Genomic DNA, 26,268 nt, shown 5'->3' with positions numbered 1-26,268 from the left:
GGGTGCGCGTGGATCAATGATCAACACACCCACTCAACCACCAAGCGCTTCATCAGACGTTGTAATGGGGTTAAATAGCTCCGATGCGTCCAAGTCAGGGATCAAGGAAAACCCGAAGCTGGGCTTTAAGAAGAGGCCCAATCAATGGTAATTGGATCCAGTTAAATGAGAATTGACCAAACGCAAGATTAGACGGATAAATAACGCTTTGCTCCCCGTGTGTCTCTTGCCTCGCTTAGCTTGGATTGAAAGCGTCCACGTTGCGGCGTCAATTCGGTTGCTCGGACTCGTTGCCAGTCTCCCTTAAGTGAATAACCGTGATTGATCTTTTTCCTATCACCGCCAAACTCTCGCACACCAAATCTCCCTTGGATATCGTAGCCGCTACCAGTGGTTCTTAACCTGTGTTCGGTCGAACCCCAGGGGTCCGGTGAGTCCGTCTCAGGGGTTTCAAATGAGATGGCCGCAGGTGATCACGCTCCATTGCTTGGCCTGTATGAAATATGAAAACAACATGGATAATGGAACGCACGGTGTTCCGCAGGGTTCAATTCTGGGGCCTCTGCTGTTGTCATTGTATCTGCTATCTCGGTTCCAGCTAAAGAAAACAGCGATGATTGTTTTAAAGTGCTCTATAAATATCGAGTTGAGTTGAGTGATGGGAGTCGGCATGATTTGCAAGTCGAGCAATTTCAGTCCAGCACAACTAGCTAGCGATAGCTTCAACGAGGGATTTTCTAGCATTTGTCAAACACCTGGTCTGGCTCAGTACTTTTTATTGCTTCTTTCACTACCTGTCTGTATCCAAAGCGTACAACTGGAAGTCCTGATGGTGGTCGCAAACCTTCCATTTGCACTCTCTTACCCTGACTATATCTGCCTTTTGATCGGGTTTGGATGGGACGCCATTGCCCCGAAGCGCGTCCGACTCCTCGTTCGTCAACGACTGGATGTGAGGCAGCGCTGTAAAATATCAAAACCAAGCCCCGCACATCAAAGAGCCTCTGAAGCCGCTAACAAGTCGATTTTTACGACGTTCCTGGGGAAAACGGTGACCTTCTTAACTGCACAGTGCCGTTCTGGCAGGTGACAGGATTGGGAAAGGGAGGCGGCGGGGGGATTGGGGGCGGGGTGGGTGGGGGGGTGGTGGGCTAGTTGTCTGGATCAAGAAACTCGGCGGATTCATTTCGACAGAACATCAAAGTCCTGCAGCAGCTCGTCGGGGGGGCCCCCAGGTTTTGGAGTTATTGCCTCTGCGTCCTCGTACCCGAGTCCAAATTGTGTGTTTTCATTAGAATCCTAAGAAATCAGCATCATTGCCTCATTTGCAAAACAGACTTTCAACAAAGAGACAAATTGCTTCGGCGGCGCTGTTAACGTGTCACCGACTGATTAGGCTTTTCTTGATTTATTCCGATTTTCTGCAGCATTCGTTGTCCGTGTCATCCATTTGCAGCGACATCTTAATTGCCCTTGGGAAAGAAGAAGAAGAAGAGGTGGTGGTGGGGGAGGGATGGGGGGCGGGGGGGGGGGTGTCTGCCGTCTCTGTTATGGTTATGATGCCTGTTTAACATTTCCTCAGACCTGGTCAATTGCAAAAGGGGTGAACGGGGGCTTCAGAGCTCTTAATTGGAAACGCATGCGCCGCCACACCGTTGGAAGTTTTATTTAAAAAGCAGAAAAATCCCACACTTCATCCTTTTGACTTTCTCCCAAGAAGTCGCCACGCTTTAAGGAAATAGCAGATTTGATGTCTCATTGACTTATTTCTCCGGGTGAAAAATACGCCATGACCTCATGTTTGCCTTTTTTTTTTATAGCTCATTCCGTTAAATAAATAAAGAGCAATGACTAAATGAAGAAATTCCTGCGCCTGGTACCACTTAGCGAAGGAAAGAGGGCCGACCCCGGAGAAAGAGTGGAGCCTTTTGTGTTGCCAACCGCCAGCGTAGGCCGACCAACTTTCCGCACTAAAAGAGGCCATTAGGCCTTTTTTTTTACTCTGACTTACACCTAACGACTCGCGGTAAGACAGACATTCTTTGTGACTGGACGTTGGGTATTAGTGTCTCGGGTCGTCCTAAGAGCCCTGACCTTGCGCCTTCATCATCGTCTTAACTGCACAAAATGCTAGCAGCTGCTGTGCTAAAGGGCCGATTTAGAGCCTCGCGAGTCTTTCGATTGCAGCGGCTTTCTCAAGCAAGTGCTTGGCCTGAATGTGGAAAAAGGTTTATTATTTTAGGACACGTTAAAGCAGCCGACGCGGCCAAAAAGCAACTGAAGTGGACCATCGCGAGCAAAATTAGTCGTTGACTCGTCGCCGCACACGAAGCAATAAAATAACGCACCTCCAACAGGTCGTATTTTAAACGTCACTGGACGTTATTTTTTATTGGACCACAAAAACATGGTGCGTTTGTCAAGGGATAAATTGATGGCCACAAAGAAGAGGAATCAGGGGACAAGAAGGAGAGAGAGTATGGATATTTTGAAAGACTTCTGGCAGTGATTGCTACTGGAATGCCCTCACACGTGGGCAAGGAGAGCCAGAGTTGCTGATGCACTTTAAACTGCTTATTGGGAGGGACAAACCGTCAAACACGCTAATATTTTTTTTGTTATTGCTTTAGAGGATATCCTCTTGTCATGCATCATCTCATTTTTGAGGGGGTCCTTCCAACACATACGAACAGTAATAATATACAAAATGAGAACATTTGCAAGGAACTGCTGTAGACCACGGCTCACACTCACGCAGATAACTGTAGTTAAAAATTTTCGTCTTCATTTACTGAAATATTTCTTTCTGACCACAGAAAATTGTACCATTGAGAAAACCACTGAAAAATGTTACTTATGCATTTATCTTAACATAAATATGTGGCATCCTTTTATGCTAAGATATGTTCCATTTAGACTACTTTTTTTTTTTTTGTCCGACAGTTTGGGCTGCTATTCCTTACATTAATCATAAATTCTCCTCCATTGATCACTCAATAAATCCGTAACGATTACTGAACGGCGGATTAAAAATAAATAAATAAATAAAGGAAATACTGTGCGTGTCTGCCAGTAGAATTTATTGGGCACATTTCTCTCCTCCTGCAGCTCAAGTGTCGCATAGCAACACGAGAGGAAAAACACATTTAAATATTTGGGTTTAAAACCGTCATTTTTTTTTCTTCTTCTTCTCTTTAGGAAACAAAGCACAGCCTGCAATTACCGTCACCGTTTCTCCTTGCCGAGTTCAAAAGTTGAGCCAGTTGTCGTTGCATGCCAGGCAATAAATGAAACCCAAATGAGTGTTTTTTTATTTTTATTTTATTTATTTAATAATGTTGGGATGGAAAAACTGACAAGGGGTGCATCTGGAACAGTACGCCGGCGCCTGTTCAACTTATCAACAGCTGTTTTGTTGATCAAGTCAAAACAAAAAGCGACGGTCGTTTTCAGACCCGGCTGGAAAAACGTGTAGGAGAGCGCCGAGTGACAGACAGACACTAATAGTAATGGCACTTATCGCTGCTCCTGACATCCTCCGCCCACGCCACCAACACTGTCGCCCTCCCATCTAGCAAGGAGGGGGGGGGGGGGGATGCGGCCCGTTGAGTCGGAAAGACTCTGCCAAAACAGCGCTTCGCCCTCACATATAAATTGCATCATTAACATGGGTGAGATTATTCCGAGCTCTCCCACCGGGTTTACGGCGGCGGCGGCGGCGGCAGCTCAACTTGGCGACTTGACACTCGCAAGACGTGCGACTTTCTGGAGCGGATCCGTGGGAGGGGGGGTGACGAGGGGAGTGTGTGTGTGTTTGTGGGGGGGGAAGAAGGAATGTCATGCTACTATTCTTACTCAAGCTTTTTAAACAAACTCAGAAAAAGGACCACCGGAGGCTTAGCGACGTTGAAGGCAACTAACCGTTTGTTTTGGTTCGGTTCAGTAAAAATTCAACAAAAAGATGATCGAAATGTTGAAAGTTTTGATATCACATTTGATTGCTTTTTTTAAATTTATTTATTATTATTTATTTTTTTTAGAGCTCAGTATTGTTCATTCGGAAATGTCATCATCATTGCTCTTTTTTTTTTTTTTTTTTTTGATTGCTTTTAATGTGAAAACCAATACAAAGGAGGGCCACGAAACCCGACACCTAACGCGTGTTTCAGGCCTCACAAGGAACTTCAACCCAATTGGCAACTGCATTGTAGCTACGTCGATCTTACCCCCCCCCCCGCCCTTTTGCTCAGATCAGCAGGCAATTAACTTGTGATTACTATCGGAGGTCAGGGGTTAAGCTCCAAGTTAAAGGTTGAAGCAGCAAACATTTTAATATGATCCTCTCACTCTGTTATCCCCTTTTTCTCCGCCGTAGGGAGAGAGTACATAACGCAACATACAAAACCCCTCGGTAATTATTCTTCAATGAACATCCTCGCGCTGTACAGTCCATGTGATTAATGTGGGATCCTGTCGAACCCCCCGCCCACCCGTAACCCCCGCCCGCAACTGTCCAACTTCTGCTTACCATGCGAGTTTCCTTTTCACCTGAACAAATGGCTCCTTTACACAAAAAGTGCCAACCTTTTACTTTTACTGGAGGGCGAGCCGAGTCGTCTGCAGTAATAGCAGCAAGGAGCAAAGGGTTGGGGGGGGGGGGGGGGCACAGTGCTTCGGGGGTGCGGGGGGGTGTATTACGCCGAAGAGCGTTCGATAAAGGAACGTTTATTTTTGTGCTTTGGCCTGTAACAGCCGCAGGAAATAGCGCAGTCTCTTGATCGGTGAGCAAAGCCTATTAAGTTACAGCACTCTCACCCGAGCTCTTTGGACTCCATTTTGAAACCCCTCCGCCCCCGGCCCATTGATGGCGAGGCCACCGGGGCGCGGACTGATTGCGTTAAACGACCTACCGCAGAAATGTTAGGATGTTGATAACATGAGCAAGATTCAACGCCAATACCTGAGATCGGGTTCTTCTCGCCCCGGAGAGTACTTAAGTGTTCCCTGAGCAGCGTTTGCTTTTCAGAGCCGTCATGCGTTTATATACGACAAGGGCGAAAAGGATACTCCGGGTTAGAGTTTGTTGACACTCAAAACGTAACCCCCAACATATAATGTCCCAAGAACAGATTTTCTTGGGAAAGATCAGAGTTGCATTGGTTTACACGACAGCCTACCACTGCCGGCATATATTTTAAATATCTCCTGGCATGCCACCAAACAAATGTTTCAGAAAGATTATGCGCCGTACATACTGAAGTTATGATGATTTGGTCTTAATTGACCCACAAATTGTGAATTCCAATACAAGCTGATTCCAATCAACAGGATCGTTAACAGGCTTATGCAGAGTTTAAAAGTGAGAGAAAAAAAGTTCATGCACCACTGATTGTCACACCCACTTAAATTTTGTTCTCCACATTTGACCCATCTGCTGAGGGAGCGGTGAGCAGCAGCAGGGGGCTGCGCTTCGGAATCATTTGGTGATCTAACCCCTCCCAATTCCAACCCTTAATGCTGAGTGTCAAGCAAGGGAGGCAAATGGGTCCCATTTTTATAGTCTTTGATATGACCCGGCCGGGGATTGAACCCACAACCTTCCCAGTCTCAGGGCGGACACTCTACCACTAGGCCACTGAGCTGGTTTTGCTGATGATTTGGATTTTGGAGAAGGGAAACCTGAAGGACTCCGGCCCTCGATTCACCAACGTTGAACATGCAATTTAGCTGCTAGCGCCAAAAGGGGATTCGAAGGTTTTCAGCGTCGGCGAGCCGGTCTCATGTTCACGCATACCCCAGATCCGGTTATTCTCACCTCTGAGAGTGCACAAGTGGTTCACTGAATAGTTTTTGCTTTTAATGGGAATGATTATAGTTGTCTTGTGCGCGGGCCAAAGGAGAAGTGAGCCGTTTCTTGTCGGAAACTTGACTGGGAACATTCATTTGATTTTCTGTCAAGAATCGGATGTTTCCTAAATGTCTGCTTGCCACATACGAGAATCAGATTTCATAAACGTTTACATGCCACGAACTATCATTCGCCAGCTGTGAGAACCGTAACAGATTGAGTTTTTCTGGGAATAATCGGGGTTGTGATTTATGTTCCGAACAAGCGTGTCCCAAAAGGACCTCCAGTGATTCTCAGGGTAGGGCCGCCATTTTGTCAACAACTTAGCCATAAAACTCGTAAAAGATAATCGGCAGCTGCAGAATCCAAAGTCGGCATCTTATTTCCTTGATGTTCCCTAAATGTGTGTATCGCGCCACATGCTGTAACGAGCCGGCTGTGAGAACCGCCGCACAAATGGGAGCCGCTCTATCAAAGAGAAGCTGCTCCAATTACGACAATCGTCCCAGTTGGTGGCAACAGACGCTTCCAAAATTAGCAAGCAAATAGCGCGTTTCCCAACATCGGACGGCAGTTCCCAACGCATTCGGCTTCGGGTTGTCACGTACTTTTCTGAAGTTCGGATGACTTTGACACATAAAGATCTTTGTCGGCAAGCTTTTGAGTTTTTCTTTCTTTTATAATCTTATTCCAAGATTATAAGAAGTAAACAAACACATTGGACATGGCCCCGACTTGACCCGCGACTCATTTAAATCACCATCACAAGCTGCTGCTGCTGGCGGTCACGCTTACATCACTTGGCCGATCGGTGCTGCGGGGAATTTTTGGTGCACTCGATAGTTGACTTGTGACTTTTGTGATGGCATGTCGTGTGATTGCTTTATTTGAATCATTTTATACTATATAGAGCAAAAAAAAAGGAAGCGATCGGACGAATATAACGTTTGGTGTTCCACAGGGTTCAATTCTGGGGCCTCTGCTCATCTCATTTTATCTGCCCGACCCCTGGGTTCCATTTTAAGAAAACAGTGGGAGGAGGTAGTGTTTGGTTAACTAGCTTTTATTTATCACACTTTTCATTCAAAGGTTTCAAGGTTTTTACAATAGTTTAGAGCCAAGGTTAGGTTGACATCCAGGACTAGGGTCTCGGATTAGGATTAGGATTTGAAGGCAAAAATTCGTGTTTCAGATTTCCGTCTGATCATTTGCCATTAAAATTGATTGTGTTGTGTCCTTTGCACTAATATCAGCGTTTCTGCGCTTGTATGACAACCGTAAGAGATTTAGCGCTCGATGTTGTTCTGCTGAAATGCGAAGCGTCAAGAAGTGCCAGATACGACACACGAGCAAATGGAATTGCGTGTCTCCCAGCGTTGTGGCCACAAATACGCCAAGCGCATTGGGAATGTCGCATTCCGACGTCGAGCCGCCCGCGGGATTAGCGCCTGCTGATGAGCTGTCAGCAGCTTTTGTTGGCCGCAACAAAAGCAAAAAAAAGGAGCGCACGACAATTAGGGTGTCTGTCGGGTGTAATTTGCCGTCTGCTCTGGAGGCGAGGATTATGACAGCCTCTCATGTCACAACCAGCCGTATTCGCTTCCCGCCGCGCGTTTTCGTGTTGATTCGCATCTCCTCTGCAATTAAGATAATATGTCATAATTAGAGTTTCAGTTTAGCACCGTGAGAGTTTTTTTTTTAATAATTGCACAGCCAAAAACCCTCTGCGGCGCTTTCGTCATCTTCACGGCTGACTGAGCGAGTCTGATTAGACGGCGACGCTAATCAGAGCAGTTGTATACGTTTAGGACACAACATGAAGCGAACGCGCTACGGTATTGTTTTGATGTTTTGGGTTTCAAGTCGAAATTAGGGTTTGAAGCTAACTTTGGGGTTTCCAAGCAAATGTTAGGGTTTAAAATCAGGGTTTGGTTTTCAGTTTGTGGCAGGGTTTCAAATTAATTAGGATTTGGATGGAAGGGTTGGGTTTCAAATGAGGGTTTGGCGCCCTAAACGTTACAATTTTTTTTTTAACGCACGAACAATTGGAAAGCCTGTCGTGGCGGAATTTGAGTCGCAACGCCACCTCCAAATTAGCTGCAATAAATGTAATAGTAATGCATATATTTGCGGAGTCTGGTGTGAAGTTGTATTTTGCAACTTCAAAAATGTGCAGAATTTCACAAGTTACTTCATGTTAAAGATGAGATGCACTGAGCTGTCACCAACGTCTTACAAATGCAATTATGCCATCTAGTGGCAGAAAAAAAGGACCAACACAAATCAATATCACACTCATTCTTTTACAGTACAGTACATCTTTTTAATTTGAACAAAATTTATGAATTATTATGAAATTACTGTATCAATGACTAAAAAAGCCATATTTCTATTAGTTTAACCTTTTTTTCCACTTTTATGTTAAGCAATAAAAACAATGAAAATATTTACAGATATACCATTTGTGATTAATCGTGAGTTAATTATTGAAGGCATGCAATTAATTATGATTAAAAAATGTAATCGTCTGACACGCGCAGTTTCAAGCCAACTATAAGGTTTCGTATTTGGGATTCATATTAAGGTTTAAAACCTGCATCGGCGTTATTAATTCGGTTTAGGATTTCATCCACAATAACAGTTCCAAATTAGGGTTTGAGGTCATTGTTAAGATTTCAAACTAGGCAATAAAACGAGATTTAAGGTGTCAAATGATGCTTTCTTAAAATTCTCCCCACCAGGCTTTATTTACTGTAACTACACACAAGCACCCGCGAGTCAATATTGCCAGGAGGATATTCTTGGCCCTCGCCCCGGCGTGTCGCGCTATCAATACCCGCTCCCGGAGGATATTAACAGGCGGGGGGGGGGGGGGGGGCAGTCGAGAAAGGAAGAAAACCAAAACCTGACGACCATCTTTTGTATTTGGCAAAATTGGCCGCCACAAAGGAACTAATGCCGGATCCTGCCGGCGTAATTGTGTAATGATGCCAGGGCAGATGGGGCGCTCGCTGGCTGTCTTGCTCGCTTTAACTAGGACACGTTGTGCTCGCCTCTCCACAACAAAAGGCGAAGCGCCGTCACAGCCTCTTCAGCACCGAGTGGGCGGGAGAGTGAAAAGATGGAGGGAAAGAAAAAAAAAAAAATCCAGAGTGGAGGACGAGCCAAAAGGAGAGAGAAGGGAGGCTTACGTTCACCGGGCCATTCCTCTGTGAGATCTGTTACCACAGAAACGAACCCGCTGCCCGATCACTCAGCACTTGAAAACCTCAATTAAAGAAACTTTTGTCATCCATCTCGAGGCCAGGCCCGACCGAGCTGAGATCCGTATACAGTGTCCACACAGTGACGCCTTGACTTTAATACCTTTCGTGACCAAGCTTGTAACTCAATTTATTAAGAGGTTCGGGACTAGCGGATTCACCTATTTGCATAAAAATAGAAAAAAATACATATTTATATTTTAAGTATTTAATATAAAAAATTTTGATTTTTTTAAAGAGTTGTTTTTACTTTTTTGTTGAATGCATTTTTAAAAGACGACAGTATTTAAAGAAAATATTTTAAAATGTATATATTTTTTTGGGGTGGGGGGGCAAATCCCAGTTTTTATTGAAAAGGCTTATTGGATTTTTTTTTTTTTATAGAATTTTTTTTTGGGGGGGGGAGCAGTAAAAAAAATGTTCAGTGTATTTATAATGAATGTCAATATTTTATTGAAGTTAGGTATTTTTTATTAAAAATGTTTTGGGTGGGGCCGGCAGACCCATTTTTTGTGGAAACTTATTGGAAGTTTATAGATTTTTTAATTTTATTTTTTAAAGCTTTTATTGTTGAATGCATTAGTGTTTGGTGGAGGGAGCTAATCCCCATTTTTCATTGAAAACGCGTGTTGGCCATTTAAAAAAAAGAAAAAAGGATGTTTACAATATCAGTTTTGGATAGCAGAAGATTTGCAAACACAAATCTGCATGCGAGTATGTTTGCATCCCGCCATCTGCGGCCAGCGTGGACTCTTCTATTTCCACACGCGTGGCTCCATATGGCACTAATGTACTGTACATAAACACAACACTCGGAGAGCAAACAGACCTTTTGAGCATAATGAATTTTGTCACGGCGACTATTACGCTATGAAAATAGCACACATTTAGAAGTCGGGGAAGTGGGCGGTGTGCAGAGCGGCGGCTGCCTTTCGCAGACGGAGAATGGCCGGGGGTTGTGTTCGGTTGGGCCCTTTGAAGCCCACTGCAAAGTTTGCACCATTTTCACTTAAAAGAAAAATGTCTGGATTGAATATTTTCATGTTGAAATCACAGACTCACACAATTCAATATTTGTATATTGCCAACAATAATTGGAATAAGTTGCATAGTACGATTTAGTGCAGTATTTCTATCCCTGAATAGCGCATATCCGCCGCTAATTGACACCCATCCAAAAGGTGTGCAATTGCCTCTAGATGCCACAAGGGGGCGGCAGTGTACATTTTTTCTATTGGACAAAGCTATGGACTGACTCAATAAAACTTCTTCCCTCACTTAAACATAGGAACATGCTGCAAAATGGTGCCAGAGCAATTTTTGAATTGTGACTTTGATACGGAACAATTCTTCTTTAGTGCCTCTGTGTACATAATGTGACGAATGAATGAACATTATGAATTATTGTGCCGTAAAAACACTTGACATTTCTTATTGCTCCATACGGGCCGCATAATCGGTATTTATCGGCGTCACGTCGACCTCAGATGATTAATTGTCACATTCCTGAACTTTTGTTTTGCTTCTTTTGAGCGATGTGATCTGTGTGTCGCGTCTGGCCTCGAACCGCAGCGAAACATGTTATTGCAAAGTGGGTGTAACTTCCCCCGTGCCAGTCACAAAGTGCTGCTTTGGCGTTTCTGGCTGGCAGCTGTTTGCAATTTGGCAACGACGGCTCTCGCGGAAAGACGAGGAAAGCGCCGGGGGCCGTTTTTGCCGTCGTCCGCAATTAGAACGTTGGTCTTGGTGTGCATCGGAGAAATCTGCGACTTGGACATCGCGCGGCAATATGAGCCAATGCGATGATTATTATTATTATTATTGTCAACTTGTCAAGTGCAGTGTTCATAGCAAGTTCAATTAACTATTGATAACGACAACATTGCAATATGTGCAAGTTGTTATGCCTGACAGACTTGGGAGATTTAAGTTTGGGTGCACTATGCTAATAAATAACCATAATAATATATAATATAGATATGTTCTTAATATCTGAGTCTTTAGCGCATTAAAAAAAAAAATCTGACTCAAATGAAATATGACAATTTTTAGGCAGATTGCAATTTATCGATTAAATATGCAATACAATGGAAGTAAGGGAATGTTATTTACAGTATAAAAGCACTTTTCTCATGGTTAAGAGAATCGTAACATTTTACTGTTAATACAACAAAAATTACTGATAAATCGGATCAAAATTAGGGAAAAAAAGCTCATTTATGGATACAATTTTTTTTTCAAATACACTTGAAATAATCCAGGGAGCAAATGTGCATTTTATTTTTTACTGAATTAGTTGATGAAAAAATAAATAAATAAATAAATAAATATAAATACATGCAATACTGAATGCCATAGGTTGGCTAATGACTAGCATCAATATTTGCGGTGTAAATGGTGCACATGTAGACAAATAATATTGCATATCTGTATTATGCTGCCCCCAGAAATTCTTTATACTGTATTTAATTACATTGTTACCTTGTGTTTTTTCTTATTGAAAGAAGTACAATACTGTATAATGGACTGGGGCAGTTTTGCTAAATTACTCCCCCCCCCCCCCCCCCACCAATTTATTTGTTTTGGTATGCACTCTCGCGTTGCTCGTTTGTGATCACAAAAAGTCGCACGTCAAAGTCAACGTATTCAAATGCGCTTTTTTAGCACATTTTGCAAATATTCCCGTTCATCCCAGCTGTGTGACTTACTGCATTTTCCGCGAAATGAGTACACAGAGCGTCTGGCTCGAAATGCCGCTTGGAGCGCGGCCGTTCCTCTCCAGCCGTAATTACACCCACGGAGGATTTGCTGTCTTGTACTCCGCTCCCGCCGCGCTCTTCCCCCGTCAATCCTTGCTGCCGACGTTTATTGACCTTTTAGGAGAGATTTCCGCAACGCTTGGAGCGGATACTCCCGCGCTCCGGCGGCGTGACCTCGCTTCGTCTCTTTAAGAGTTGCGGGCCAACGCGGACTCGGCCAACCAGTCGCCGTCCGGCTGCCAAAGCCAACAGGAGGCGCCGCAGCAAAAAGAAAAATAGTGACAAAAATGGGCGCTTTACAGTCCATTTGCACGCCGAAAACAGCCTGCCGCTGTTTTTCGCTGCGTTGAATTGGCGGCGAGGCAAACATCTGATTTGGATTGTTTTTACCTTTTGCTAAAGGCATCTTGTTTTCAGGGGTTGTGATCAGGGTCAGGGGTCAGGGTTAGGGTTAGGGTTGACGTTGAAGGGTAGCGCAGTACAAGGATAGTTAAGTTTTTCTGATTTAAAAAAAATTAATCAATAAAAGTGAAATCAAACTTTTACCTAAATAAAAGTAAAAAAAAAAAAAAAAAAAGTTAAATATAACAGAAGTGTACTTAGGCAGTGATTCATTTGCGTACCACTGAAGAAGCCCGCGCACCATTTGACCAGGCTTGCCCAATCCTGGTCCTCGAGGGCCGGAGTCCTGCACGTCTAAGGTGTTTCCGTCCTCCAACATACATCTAAACATCTAAAACCTGCAGGACTCCGGCCCTCAAGGACCAGGATTGGGCAAGCCTGCACTAGAGTTTTTTTGGTTGAAGGGTAGGACGCAGGATGAAGGTTTTTACCTTGGGTTAAGATAGGATTAGTATGGGTTTCGGTTTCGGTTGGGGTTTGGGTAGCGAGGGTGCGAAGGGTAATGCCAGGGTTTTGGTTTAATGGTAGCGATACAATTTGGGGTGCGGTTAAGTGGTTAAGGATCTAAGGATATGGTTTCAATAAAGGTTAGGATTTGAGGATTTAATAGTAGTTTAAGGGTAGGGTCAAGGTTTAAGGGTATGGTTTTGGGTAAGGCATTAATTCTTGGGTTAGTGTTTGGCTCGAGGTCTGTTGTTAAGGTTGACGGTCAATTTAAAAGGGTAATATATTGTCGCTGCCGGGTGGAAGTCCAAATTTGGTCAATTTCATAGTGTTTCACAAATCACAACTCCCCACACTGTCTGTTATTTTTACACATCATTTGCCAATTAACGCACCCAGCAACGTTCTTGGTCTTGGGGGTGGTTATGGTTCCATTTGGGTTTAGGTTCTTGGCCTTGGGGGAGTACGTGTTAATTTGCTCACATTAATGCCCATGAAGCAAAAAAAGTAGGATTGTCCAGAATTGGAGGGCGGTCTCTTATTGCGGTTGAAAGTTATTATCAAAAGCTCCTCGGCAGTCATGAAAAAGTGGGAGTCGGGTCAATCAGTCTTGGCCCCGCGCGCCGATCTTGACGTTTTCCAGCGCTCGCTCTAATGGGGAGAACACACATGAATTAGATCAAATTCACTTTCTGGCAGTGGGACGGGACGGCCTCGCTGGCGCGGCGAGCAATAATCTAAATAGCAATCACATGATTCACTCGGGTTCCGTTTTAACTGGAGCGCATTGTCTTCTTCTGGCCGTCCGCAAAGTCTCGAAGCATTGACATCGTTGGCCGGGGCGCGGGTGTTTTATCTGGCAAGCGGCGCTCATTTTTCGCCGAGCGTTTTGGAAAAAGGCGCTCCTCGTGCCTTTTTAACATGCCAAGCGCTAAATAGGTCAGTAACGTTTCCATCGCCTCGTGTCGGCTTTTGTAAAACACAGCCGACGCGCGGGGCCCGCGTCGGCCGCGACGTGGACGCGGGCCAAGCGCATTAATGGCAACCAGGCCGACTCGGATGACATTGTTATTGCAGCCCTTCCCGGGAAAGTGCGGCCGGCTGAAAATCTATATTTTTGATTTATAGCACCGTCTGAATTTACGTTTAGAGCCTTTCGCAGAGGGGGGGGAAAAAACGTCGGCAAAACTGTGAGGGCCCCCCCCCGCGTCATCTGGCGTAGGAAAACGGGGGTTCCCCTTCCTGAGAATGTCCACCTGTAGCAAGATATAGCATTACTGTGTTGGCTGGAGGCCACTCAAGTGGGCGCGAGCACTGTGAGAAATGGCTTGAAAGAAGAAGAAGAAGGTCTTTGTGAAAAGGAAAAGCAACAAGTTAGCAAGCACGCTTGCGCTTGTTACCTCTGCCAGGGAGGAGGTCTTCATCCTCGACACGGGCGGATTTTCACCAAACTTGGCCCAGAAGCTGGAAACAAAGCGGGAAAAAAATCTGCACATTTGCTTTCATCTTAACAGCCAATTACAGTAAACCTGTTTGTCTCGGGGGGTACGTTCGAGACACGCTCACAATAAGCAAAAAAAAAAAAAGAATAGCAATTTATGAGAAACCATATCAAAAATTACTAAAAACTTTTAAAACGAGTCAAACCCACTTTTTAAATACATCGTAAACATTTGAATGCAAAAAAGTGTATTGATGTACGTATTGTGTGATAAACTTATGTATGCATATTGTCTGTCGACATGCATATAGCTTTAGGAGGCGGGGCCTGGTGGAGTTTTTAAATTATGAAACAGCTGTTTTGAGAATTAAGAAAATGTCATTTAAAAAAAATCGATGATTGTCTGAAAAATATAAATGAAATGTATATAAATATATGAAAGAAAGTGTGATTTAGAAAAAATCAAATTAAAAATATTAAAATGAAAGAAAAGTGAATGTACAAAATGTGAGGAAAATTATTAAACTTTTTTTTTTACAGAATGTTAAAAAAAAACATTTTTAAGGGAATAAAATATAAAAAATATAAAAAGTGTAACAGAAATGTACAATTGTTTTTTTGTTTGTCAAATCTAATACAAGTACCACTACCAACATTTTTTGTTTTTTAAAGAATCAAAAAAAAAAAATTGCTCAAAAATAAAAGATATGAGCTAAATTTATTTTGTATTTATTTGTTTATTTAACAGAAATGGTACCTGTTGGACATAGCACGTCCCCTGAGACACGGGCATGTGCTACGGCTCTGAAAGTACCTTTCAAGGTGAAATATTTGTTATTTGCCTTTTTGTACAGAACAGCGACCCGGACAAATGTGCCAACCCGTCATCTTATCCAGGCGGCGCGACTCGATTGATTCCCGCTGCTGTTTACCGTCTTCAAGATGACATTTATCTTTGTTTGCCCGATGACGGATTGACTCCCTCGCGGATGTAAAGATGTTGTTCCATTTGTTTTGCTCAAGTGCGGTGATTTACCGGCAGAGTCCAGCGGCGCGTTAACGAGAGCAGAATTACGACGCATTCTCGCAATATCGCATCTCACCGTTTATTATTCGCTTGAAGTGATGATACGAATTTCCTTCTTTATGGCTTGGTATTAACTGCCTTATTTTTCACGGGAGACGGGGCGGCGGCTAATTTATCACTGGCGGCTCACATGTGGGGGTCGGGGCGGTTGGGGCGAGGCGGGGTGTGAATGATGGATGGCTCCGGTGGTGTTGTCTGGCGCGCCGGCACCAGCCAAAAGGAATCTGGAAGGTTATCGGAGCGATAAATCCAAAGTTTTTCAACGTGTCACGATGCGCCGCCGCCGCCGCCGCCGCCGCCGCCGCCGCCGCTCTTCTCGCCGTAAGCTGTCAGCAAAACAGAAAAATACCTGCTGGATAACAGATAATGGATGAGGGGGAAAGCGGGCCTTCGTCTGACTGCTTCAGAACCTCACTAGAACTCAAACATGTAAACACAATTCCAAAAAGAAAAAAAAAACTGGAGAAACACTTTGTTTACCATGTCATCAAATTTGCATTTGAAATTTTAAATGTGTCAAATCTTACAGATTTGAGAAATTATGAAATATGTAGCACATAACACATTTTTAATGTGAAGCAAATTTGTAATATTTTGAAAATTTGTAAATTGTTTCACATTGTACACATTTAAAATATGTGAAACAAAGTGAATATAAAATTACCGAGTATTTTAATGTTATTAAAAAAAACGAAGAATTTACACACAAAAAAGTGAAACACGTATTTCACCAAATTTACATTTTGGAAATTGAAAAAAAAAGTGGAACAAATAAAAAATAAATAAAAAAACACAAATTGTGCACATTTTATGAAAAGTGTATTTATTTTTATTTTTACAAATTTATGGAAATGGTTCCAAAGTGCAAAAATGTGGGGAAAAAGTATAAAACTTGAAAATTACAAATTGTGTTAAAAAAATAAATAATCCAATGACAAAACACTAAAAGTTATACAGTAAAGCTCGTAATAACTAATAATTTTATGTGTAAAGGTAACAGTTTAGTCTTGCGTGACCAACCGCTGTATTAGTGCAAAATGATAGGCGGCTTTAACGCAGAGCTCGCTCGCTGATTGAATGACGGACGTCTGTCTCAAGGTCACGCAGCAGCGAAGAGCTGTCTTCTTCTTTTTTTTGCTTACCTGTGCAGACAAACGTAAGCGGAGAAGCTCGTCGTCGTTAATATTTCCGCCCGGCCACGTCTGCAGAGGACATAAAGACGCCCGTAACTCGATAGCAGGATGTTGTTGTTGTTGTTTCATTCCTTCTTTTTTTTAACCTGTTCCTGTAGGACCATTTATATTCCAAGCCGAGTGTAAGTAAAGTAAAGCAAAGTAAAATGTAAAATTGGCCTTTTCAGTCAAGGTGCAGACGACATGAAAGCAGATGTTTTGTCTGCTTGTCGCTGCCCACGCGCTCAGCCGCTGAATGTCGCGACCGCCTGCAATAGGGATTTGGACGGTGAATGCTTTTGCACATATTGCTTGTTTTTAAACTGTAACTGATTCTAAAACATTTCAAACACGTCTTACCTCTTTTTCATGGCTCACAGATTTTATTTTGAAAGCGCAAGGCGTGCAGGAAGGTCGCAGCTCTGCTACTTATAAATGACTACTTTCCAATGTATTTAACTTAAAACCCATACAAAAGAATGTAAAGAATTTATATTGCTTTTGAGCAGCCCCCCCCCCCCCACACACACTTAATAAACAGTGATTTGCAAATTGGCAAGCATTTACTGTACTTCCCTAGCATGATTCTTGTGCAACCACGAGCCATGGGAACCCCCACTGCCCATCCACCACCCTCATTTTATATGCAACATCCTTTTACTCGTCCCACGTGTGGTTATTTACTTGAAACATGCAGTGAAATGCACCCTGACCCCCCCCCCCCCCTCACCCACCCCCCCCGCAGCGTGGAGAGCTGGAGAGCTTCCTGGCCACCTCCAGAAGCTGTCGCCGCTTTTTCTTTGGGACTCTTGTGTCAAGCTCCCCCTTTAGAGCTTTATTACATTGGAATTGCATCATTAATAGTGCAGAAATGATTCCTGAGAACTCCGAGAACACATTGAGCCCAGGGGGGTGGGGGCGGGGTGGGGGTGGGGGGGGGGGAGGAGCTGAGACCATTATGTCGTCATGTACATACAAAAGCAGTTTAATAGCTCAAAGCGGTGTTTCCCAACCTTTGTTGCGCCAAGGCACATATTTTACATGAGAACAAAATCTCACGGCACACATGGCAACAAAAATATCACAAAAAGTGAGTTATGTTCCAGACGGGGCATGGGCTGATTAACGCTTTTTGACGGTTTACCCCGGTTTTAAAAAGCCGAGGTTTCAATAACTGTGGCTGTCAGTGGAAGCCGTTTGTTCTGTTCATTCATTTACATTATCCTAAAAACATGTTCCAGTGGGCACTAGTTAGCCCCAAGAACAATATGAGTAGCCTTATTTATTTATTCAAACGCAACATGGTACATTTTTCTTATGTACCAAATATTCTATATTTTTGTTTAAAATAAGTTAGATTGCTTTTAATGGAAATTAAATACAGTACTGTCTTTATTTACCCAAATATTTCAAATAATAATATTCATACCGTGTTCCTGCAATTATCATACCACCGGAACGTAATATTGTCTATTCCAGGCCTAACTTAATTCATGATGAGTGAAAATCCGCTTAATACAGAAGTCATGTCTTTTTTTCTTTTTTTTTTTAAACTATGGCATTAAATGTTGACGCGACGTAGTACAGTCAACTCGTCCACTAATCGATTCAACGCGGCTTCCTACTCTCATGAAGACAAAAGTACACCCCCGCAGACAATCCGTCAGCATCATCCCATAATGCCGCCGCCGTTTGCAGAGAGGAGGGTGGAGGGGGGGGGTAAAGTCAGCGAGAGGTCAACCAATACTGCTTCCTGGCTATTCATGCTTTGTCACAACCCCAATTATAGCACAGCGCCCCGGGCGGGATCGGGCCAACGCGCATGCGGGCGACTTCATTACCCAGGCGGGCTGCGCCGGTGAAATCAAGCGGCAGATGAGACAGAGATGCGCGGGGGGGGGGGGGGGGGGGGGCGCTTCTCAAGTACACAGATTGCTCTTTCAAAGGTGCTTGTAATGTTGTGGGTTTAGTTAACCGGGTTTAATACTCTTGGATGTCATTACACTTGACTGCAGCCATTCACAAGCACTGCAGCAGTGCAGGAAATGATCCAATTCAATTCCAGTATTTAGTGGGAACATTTGTAATTACAGGTATATGTCTGTGGCAGTGACCGGTAGAACAAAGGTTCATTTAAGCTGCGTATCCACCTGTTGCCAATTATCAAATTAATCGACAACTATTTTAATAATCGAGCAATCATTTGGAGACATTTTTTTTATGTAAAATTGTCCAAATCCTCTGATTTCAGCATATCGACAGTAATTGGCTCACTGATTGCTGTCGTCTTTCATGAAAGAACATATTTACAAGTTTTTGGGAGCTCTCCTCATTTGCTCCCCAAAACGTATAAATATGTTTTAAACATTACCATGGTCCCAAAAACGCATTTATACGTTTAAAAAAAACAATAACAAATTTATGCTAAAGCATATACAGAAGGCTTTGATGCAGCCTCTGAACTGAAGAGAACGCTTGAAGCAATGGTAGTTATTACAAAAATAGCCAGCAGGTGGCAGGAGAGTATAAGAGATCAGCCATGTTGCAAAAAAGGTATTTTCCCCACGGTTTTAAACAGATTTGTGAATCATGATGAAACTTAGCTATATTCTAATGCTAATTGCTGCAAAACGGAAACAGATAGAAATATACTTTTTTTTCCTGATGAAAGAAGAGACTCTAATCTCTAAAATTCCATGTTTTTATAGCAATAGAACACAATATTCTGTGGGCCTTGCAAAATCAGTCCAAATCCAGCAAACCAACCAGGAGCAAAGGGGGTTGCTTCAGTGAAAATGGCTGCCAGTCAATGAGTTAAAGTCAGAAACATTGACATTATTCAATGGAGTAAACCAGGAATTTGACCAAATTGAAGGTTGGCTGTAATGGAAAATAAAAGAGAAAACTCTGTTTTGCTTATGACCAAACCCAAATGTTTATACTAATAGTTGAATGTCGCACATTTCCACAAAATTTACCCATAATTCCCACTTCATCCCCCATAATTCCCCATGAAAATTTCCCAATTTGGAGTACTTCCAAAATAATTTCCTTTCTTCAATTGAGCAGAAAATGTCCGTCCCTTTGAAAGCTGAAAAACAACATCGTCACACATAATCTGTGAATGGAAATGGATGGATCGTCTCCAGGGCGGAAATCTACATGCACAGATATATATTTCTTCTTATCTATTGCTGCTTTGTTTTTATTAGTGTAGGAAGGCAGCTTGTGGCAAAAAAGCAGAGGTGTTTTTAATCTGCGTGTGTGTGTGTGTGTGTGTGTTTGTCAGGCTTTTTCTCTGCGTGGGCGCACCGTGTACTCGTGCGCATGTTAGTGTATGTGTGCCTGTTAACGACCCTGCAAAATGACAAGCTGAGTTGGCAGCGAGAGTACAGCCGAGGGTCATGGGGGAGGGAGAGGAAGGCGGGGGGGAGGAGGAGGAGAAAAAGAAGGGCACTGCTGTGATTCACCAGGCTGTCATCAGAGGGACAGCGGTGGCTTGATGTCGGAGAGGTGGGTGGGGGTTGGGTGGGGGGGGAGGGGAGGGGTCAGCGCCGGCGGCCGTCATGTATTCCCACCTGAGTGGCCGGCACATGTCGTTATTTACAGCCTAACCTTGGACGGGGGGGGGGGAGCTCATCACGGCGACGGGAGAATCAGATTGGACTTGACGTGTACCCGAACCGCTGACCTTGATAAGTGCGAGGCGCCCGCAGCAAAGAAGGTTCGAGCAAGAAGACGAAGAAGAAGAGTGTGCACTTGTGTTGTCTTTGGCGTGCACGTTTACGTCCAGCGGGGGGGAGGGAAGGCGGCGAGGGGATGGAAGCGGCGAGGGGATGGAAGCGGCGAGGGGAGGGAAGCGGCGAGGGGATGGAAGTGGCGAGGGGAGGGAAGCGGCGAGGGGATGGAAGCGGCGAGGGGATGGAAGCGGCGAGGGGAGGGAAGCGGCGAGGGGATGGAAGTGGCGAGGGGATGGAAGCGGCGAGGGGAGGGAAGCGGCGAGGGGAGGGAAGTGGCGAGGGGAGGGAAGCGGCGAGGGGATGAAAGCGGCGAGGGGATGGAAGCGGCGAGGGGATGGAAGCGGCGAGGGGATGGAAGCGGCGAGGGGAGGGAAGCGGCGAGGGGATGGAAGCGGCGAGGGGATGAAAGCGGCGAGGGGATGGAAGCGGCGAGGGGATGGAAGCGGCGAGGGGATGGAAGCGGCGAGGGGATGGATGGCGTCGGCCTGATAGACCGGAAGAGGAGTGGAAACGACACTCTGGACCGGCACCGTCTTTTCATTTCAACACCGTTCACGTGTGCTATCGCAACAGTTTATTTTGATGCGGACAAAAAAACAACAACAACCAAATTTTAATTATAAATAATTGCATTTACTTCACAATTTTGAGAGTTTCAAAAACTAAACAAAAAATCACGTCAGAAATTTATGTATGACTAACAAATGTCACAATACTTGACACCTTTCATGACAATTGGAAAAATCCCATGAGACTTGGACAAATCCCATGAGATTCAATCAACATTTTGTTTCCCAAGACTTTGACAAATCTCGTGAGATTTCAACAAATGATGTGAAATCATGTCATATATTGTTGAGATCGCAGCAAATTCTACGAGTCTTTCAACAAATGTCGTGAGACTTCAAAAATCTTTTGAGAGATTTCACCGTAGTTCAGAAGACTTTAAAAAAAATGTTCAGCATATTTTGTACAATTTGAGAAAACGTTGCGAGACTTCAACAAATCTCATTGAATTTAAGCGTCTCGTGAGATTTTAACGAATTTCACCAAATCCGCGAGACTTCACTTTCCGTGTTGTTGTTTTTTTGCCCGCCCCAGTGGATGATCCAGAAGCCCCACAAGGTGGCGACCTTCTTCGGCTGCATCGGCGCCGACCGCTTCGGCCAGATCCTGAAGAAGAAGGCGGAGGAGGCGCACGTGGACGCCCGCTACTACGAGCAGAACGAGGAGCCAACCGGCACCTGCGCCGCCTGCATCACCGGCGACAACCGGTGAGGGGTTCGACAGAAAACGTTTGAGCTCACAACATACGTGGAAAGTGGCGAGAGACAAATCCTTCGATATTATCTTACGTTCCTAAAAGTAATTGTAATCATAGCGGACATGTCCTTCGTTTTTGTCTTTGTCACTTAATATCATACATGATGAGCTTTCAGGATTTATTTTAAACATATTTATTTCAATACGTCCGTACAGAAGAAAAGGAATGTCAAGCAATCATTTAAGAATTGTAGTTTCCTTACTTTATTACACACTACGGTACCTGGACCTTTTTTTTTATTTTTGTATCTTGCGCTCGTCAAATACTTGCTACGGCGTAATAAGGCCACGTCTCAATATATATTTTTAGAGGGTGCGGGCAATATTCCGAGAAAAATAGTGTCCGATTTGGGAGAAAAAAAACTCAGAAACTTACGTGGGTTTTTTTTTGCAAATCTGCCACTTTATAAACTCGTAAATTTATTTATTTATTTTTTTCCCTCTGAATATGTAAAAAAATAAAAATAAATTATATGTGGCGCTCTGTCGTAATACTCCTTAAATATATATAAAAAAATATATTTAAAAAAATAACGTGTTATATAAAAAACTAAAACTAATAAAACTACACTGAAGCATTTTCGGGGGGGAAAAACTAACAAACCTGCACTAAAAACTAATTAAAACTGACTACATTAAAAAACAAAAAAGTCCAATCTATAATGAAAAATCCGCAACTATTCCAACCCTGATACAAAACAGTGACACGGGGCTAAAAGATGTGAAATTGCCATCGATGACGCTCAGTGCTGAGTTGTCAGCCAATCAGCCTGCTCGCTGCCTTGCTCAATGGTCTTGGCGGGCACGCTTGTCCGATGTTGATCGGCGACACGTGAAACGGTCACACGGCGCGTTCAGGCAGACTGGCGGCAGAAGATTTCCTTGCAGGTCTTCCTCAGCTCGGAAGACGACGGCAAAGGTCACTCAGCTGACAGCTGGCGATGGCTTCAAATCCTTCCGACGAGTCCGCGATTGGACTTCGATCCAAAGTATTCGTATTGCTTTGAAATGGCTCAACGGAATCAAAATGTTTTCCTGAAGTTTTTTTTTTTCTCTCTCTCTCAGGGCATCACGCCTTGTTGCTGGAAAATTGCCAGAAAAATCACACTCAACTTTTTGTTTATGATTTGTCTAGTATTTTGTTTCATTGGAAGATTAATGCAGGAAGTTGGATATGAGTAATATTTAACCGAAAAAAACCGTAGGGAGAGAGGCGAGCAGACATCCATGACTGGACGGGACGCATAGGACTGGTCGCCATGACTGGACGGGACGCGAGGGGACTGGTCGCCATGACTGGACGGGACGCGAGCGGACTGGTCGCCATGACTGGACGGGACGCGAGCGGACTGGTCGCCATGACTGGACGGGACGCGAGCGGACTGGTCGCCATGACTGGACGGGACGCGAGCGGACTGGTCGCCATGACTGGACGGGACGCGAGCGGACTGGTCGCCATGACTGGACGGGACGCGAGCGGACTGGTCGCCATGACTGGACGGGACGCGAGCGGACTGGTCGCCATGATTGGAACAAGCGTGACGTGACAGGACCTGATTTGCCTTGACTTGACTTGTGGCTATGGCTACTTGGCTGCGGCCATGACACACAAACTTGACATCACATAGAGAACGCACACGCCCCGACTGGACAAACACGACAGACGAAGGCCTCGTCCAGACGGAAGCACAGCCGGCTTCGTTCCTTAAAACAATTCTCGTACACGCAGAAGCATTTCGAGACTTGCGTGCGTCCAAAAGAAGACGCTGAGGGACGTTTAACGGCTGTAATGTCTATGCCAAGTCTGGAGAGGGCGCTGTAGCGCAGCCACAGGGAAGTTAACAGAAAGCGAAGAAGACAAACACTTTTTTTTTTTTTTTCTAACTTTGTTGCAATCTACACAACAAACATGGCTTTGCATGTATCGAAACAACATGAATAAGACAAACGCGGGAGAAGTGACAATGATTCAAGTACAACACCGCTTGTTGAACGTGGGAATAAAGAAGCAAAATATTTTGAAGCAAGCTAAGAAGGCCAAGCAAAACGACGACGACGACGACGCGGCTATCCGCCATTGTTGTTGACAGGCTGACGGTCCGCGCGAGAATTGGCGCCATACGTCATCGAGCTGCGACAATGCGTCGTCATCGAGCTGCGGCCGTTACGTCATCGCTGGAGGCGGATCCTGCATGAGGCCTTTTTTAAATCTGTCCACTCTGGAGCTCGCCTTTCAAAAGCGAGGATACATTGAAACTGGCTTTCGTGTGGGCGGGGCCTGAATACACCAACACTAATGAGACACACCTGGGGAAGGGAAGACACACACACAGGTGGACGTGGCTCGACATAACGAGACAAGGGAAGACACCAGGAACACAAGACAAAAAAAAAACACCAACCACACACAAAAACAATAAGAACAGCCATAACGAACAAAAAGCCTAGCGAATTGATCGTCGATATTTTTCCCAATATGAAGATTTCTGTTCCTCGCGTCGTCGGTTTAATCCCGTTTATAGCCATAAACGAGCATTGCCAAATTCCTTGAATTGAGCAGCCCTGCATCTCATCTGGCCTTTCTTCATTGAAATTCCCGAAATGCGGCCGTGAAAAAAGCGCTTTTTGTGTTGCAGCACCTGCTCTCATCGAGTAGCTGTGATTGTTGCACTCACTTTGATCGGCGCTCGTAAAAGAGGGGCTGCTACCTAATGGCCCGTGTTAAGATAATGCCACCTGCCTCTCTTTATATGCGCCACTCCCAACTAACCACCAACATCAGCACTCACAGCTCAAGTGATCATCAAGCGCTACTTGTTTTTTCACCCGCACTCGCGTTCGGGCTCTTCCATGTTGGGAGTTAGCAGCTGTAAAAACACATTTGGACAAATTTGGAGGCATCGTTTTTAGGGATGGGAGAGTAACGATATCAGGTATCTGTATCGGACAAATACGACCGTATTTTAATCGGGTACTCGTGGAGGCTGCCGATTCCAGATACCGATATACAAGTAAAACTTAAAAAAAATAAAAAATCTGACATCAAGTGAGTCCTTCTTGGAAGTAGTTGGCGCTATCCTGCGTCATTTTTACACATTGGTCAAATCCTCATCTGCACTTGAAAGAAAGTCTTTGTTCACAATCAAATCGTAAATGAAATTTTACTCGTCAAAAACACGAGTGGCTTCAGTACTGCGTATCAATGAGTTGCATGCTCGTTCTGATATCGGTCTTAAAATTAGCGTCAAATAACTATTTGTAGAGTTTTTGCAGGCCTTATTTCAAGGTATCGGTTCTCACGACGGTGGGCGAAACCAGTATCTGCTGCCCTCTCGTAGGCCGTTTTATGATCAGGAACTAGAGAAGCGAAATTAGAAGAATAGAAAACTGCCATTCATTTCATGTAATTTTAAGGAGAAAAAAAATGTTGTGTATCAAAAGTATTCTTGGTATCGGTATCAGTGACTACTCGAGTTGAGTACTCGTACCGGTATCGGTCTGGAAAGAAAAAATTTGGTATCAAACTTCCCCTTATAATATTTCTGACAGCGATGCAGAGTATACGGTCATGATGAATTGCGACGCACCCAATATGTCCGTTTTCTGAAGTCGCTCATATACTCGATGCATGTCGTACAGGTCCCTGGTGGCCAACCTGGCCGCAGCGCAGTGCTACAAGAAGGAGCAACATCTGGACCTGGAAAGCAACTGGGAGCTGGCGACCAAAGCCAAAGTCTACTACATCGCCGTAAGTGTCAACGTGGCCATTGTGCTCTCTACTTGGCCACGAGTGTCTGTCAACGTCTCCATTGTGCAGTCAAATGAGCCGTTTTTTTACCTGGCAGCTCCGTTCGCTCGCCGCATTGTTGTCGGTGGAATGTTTTCATTTACCCCTTTGAGGACCGACACCAGGCAAACGGGTGCCGCTCAAGTGTCGAACGCGCTTTCAAGACAAAACGCACACCAGCCGACGTCGACACACAAGAGTGCTCGTCTCATTTCTCTCGGTTGAGATTTTCCCTCCCAATTCAAGCAGATCTGTGTGTTTTTTTCTCTGCCTGGGAAAGGTCGCCACATTCCAGTTTGTTACCCAATCCAGGCTGTAAAACAATCCAAAAAGATCGCAGTGTTCCTCCCCCGACACCCTACACTCGAAAAAGAGAATTGTTGAACCAATTTAGGATTCAACTGAGAATTGTTGACCAACTTAATAAAATTGCTTCAAGTGGTAGTAACACACGATTGAATTAAAATAATCCAAAGTGAATATATTTAATTGAATGAACTCATAATTGATTACATTTAATATATTCACTTTGGATTAATTTGATTAATTTAATATCTATTACTTTGGATGAACTTAATTAATTTAATATATATATATATATATATATATATATATATATATATATATATATATATATATATATATCAATTATCACTTAATTAATTCAATATATAATTGAATATATATCAGTTTGGATTCATTTAATTAATTTAATATATATCCCTTTGGATTACTTAATTAATTTAATATATATCAGTTTGGATTCATTTAATTAATTTCATATATTTATATATATATAGCTTTGGATTAAATTAATTCAATCGTTTATTACCACTTGAAGCAATTGTATTAAGTTGGTCAACAATTCTCTTTTTAGAGTGTAATTTGGTGAATTATATGGAAAATAACAAGTCGGGAAAAAATTTCAACGGATACAGACATTGATTATGGTTGTACAAATTTGGATTTTTTGGAAAGTTGATATAGTTTATTTGTATATGT

General features: G+C 43.7%; 1 protein-coding gene across 2 annotated transcripts in view; it reads left to right on the top strand.

Annotated features, from left to right (window-relative positions):
* The window catches only part of LOC147156305 (adenosine kinase-like), an 87,234-nt gene that overhangs the window by 15,934 nt on the left and 45,032 nt on the right, over positions 1 to 26,268 (top strand). For both annotated transcript variants that reach the window (XM_086065283.1, XM_086065284.1), the window contains exons 5-6: positions 21,258 to 21,430; positions 25,119 to 25,227. In XM_086065283.1, the coding sequence (XP_085921409.1) occupies positions 21,258 to 21,430; positions 25,119 to 25,227 (282 nt within the window). The remainder of the gene's footprint in view (positions 1 to 21,257; positions 21,431 to 25,118; positions 25,228 to 26,268) is intronic.

The sequence above is a fragment of the Leptonotus elevatus genome, chromosome 20 (genome assembly GCF_054856555.1).
Source record: "Leptonotus elevatus isolate MCC_2025b chromosome 20, RoL_Lele_1.0, whole genome shotgun sequence".
NCBI lineage: Eukaryota > Metazoa > Chordata > Actinopteri > Syngnathiformes > Syngnathidae > Leptonotus > Leptonotus elevatus.
The sequence above is the reverse complement of the archived record's forward strand: the minus strand, read 5'-3'. Positions and strand labels throughout refer to the sequence as shown.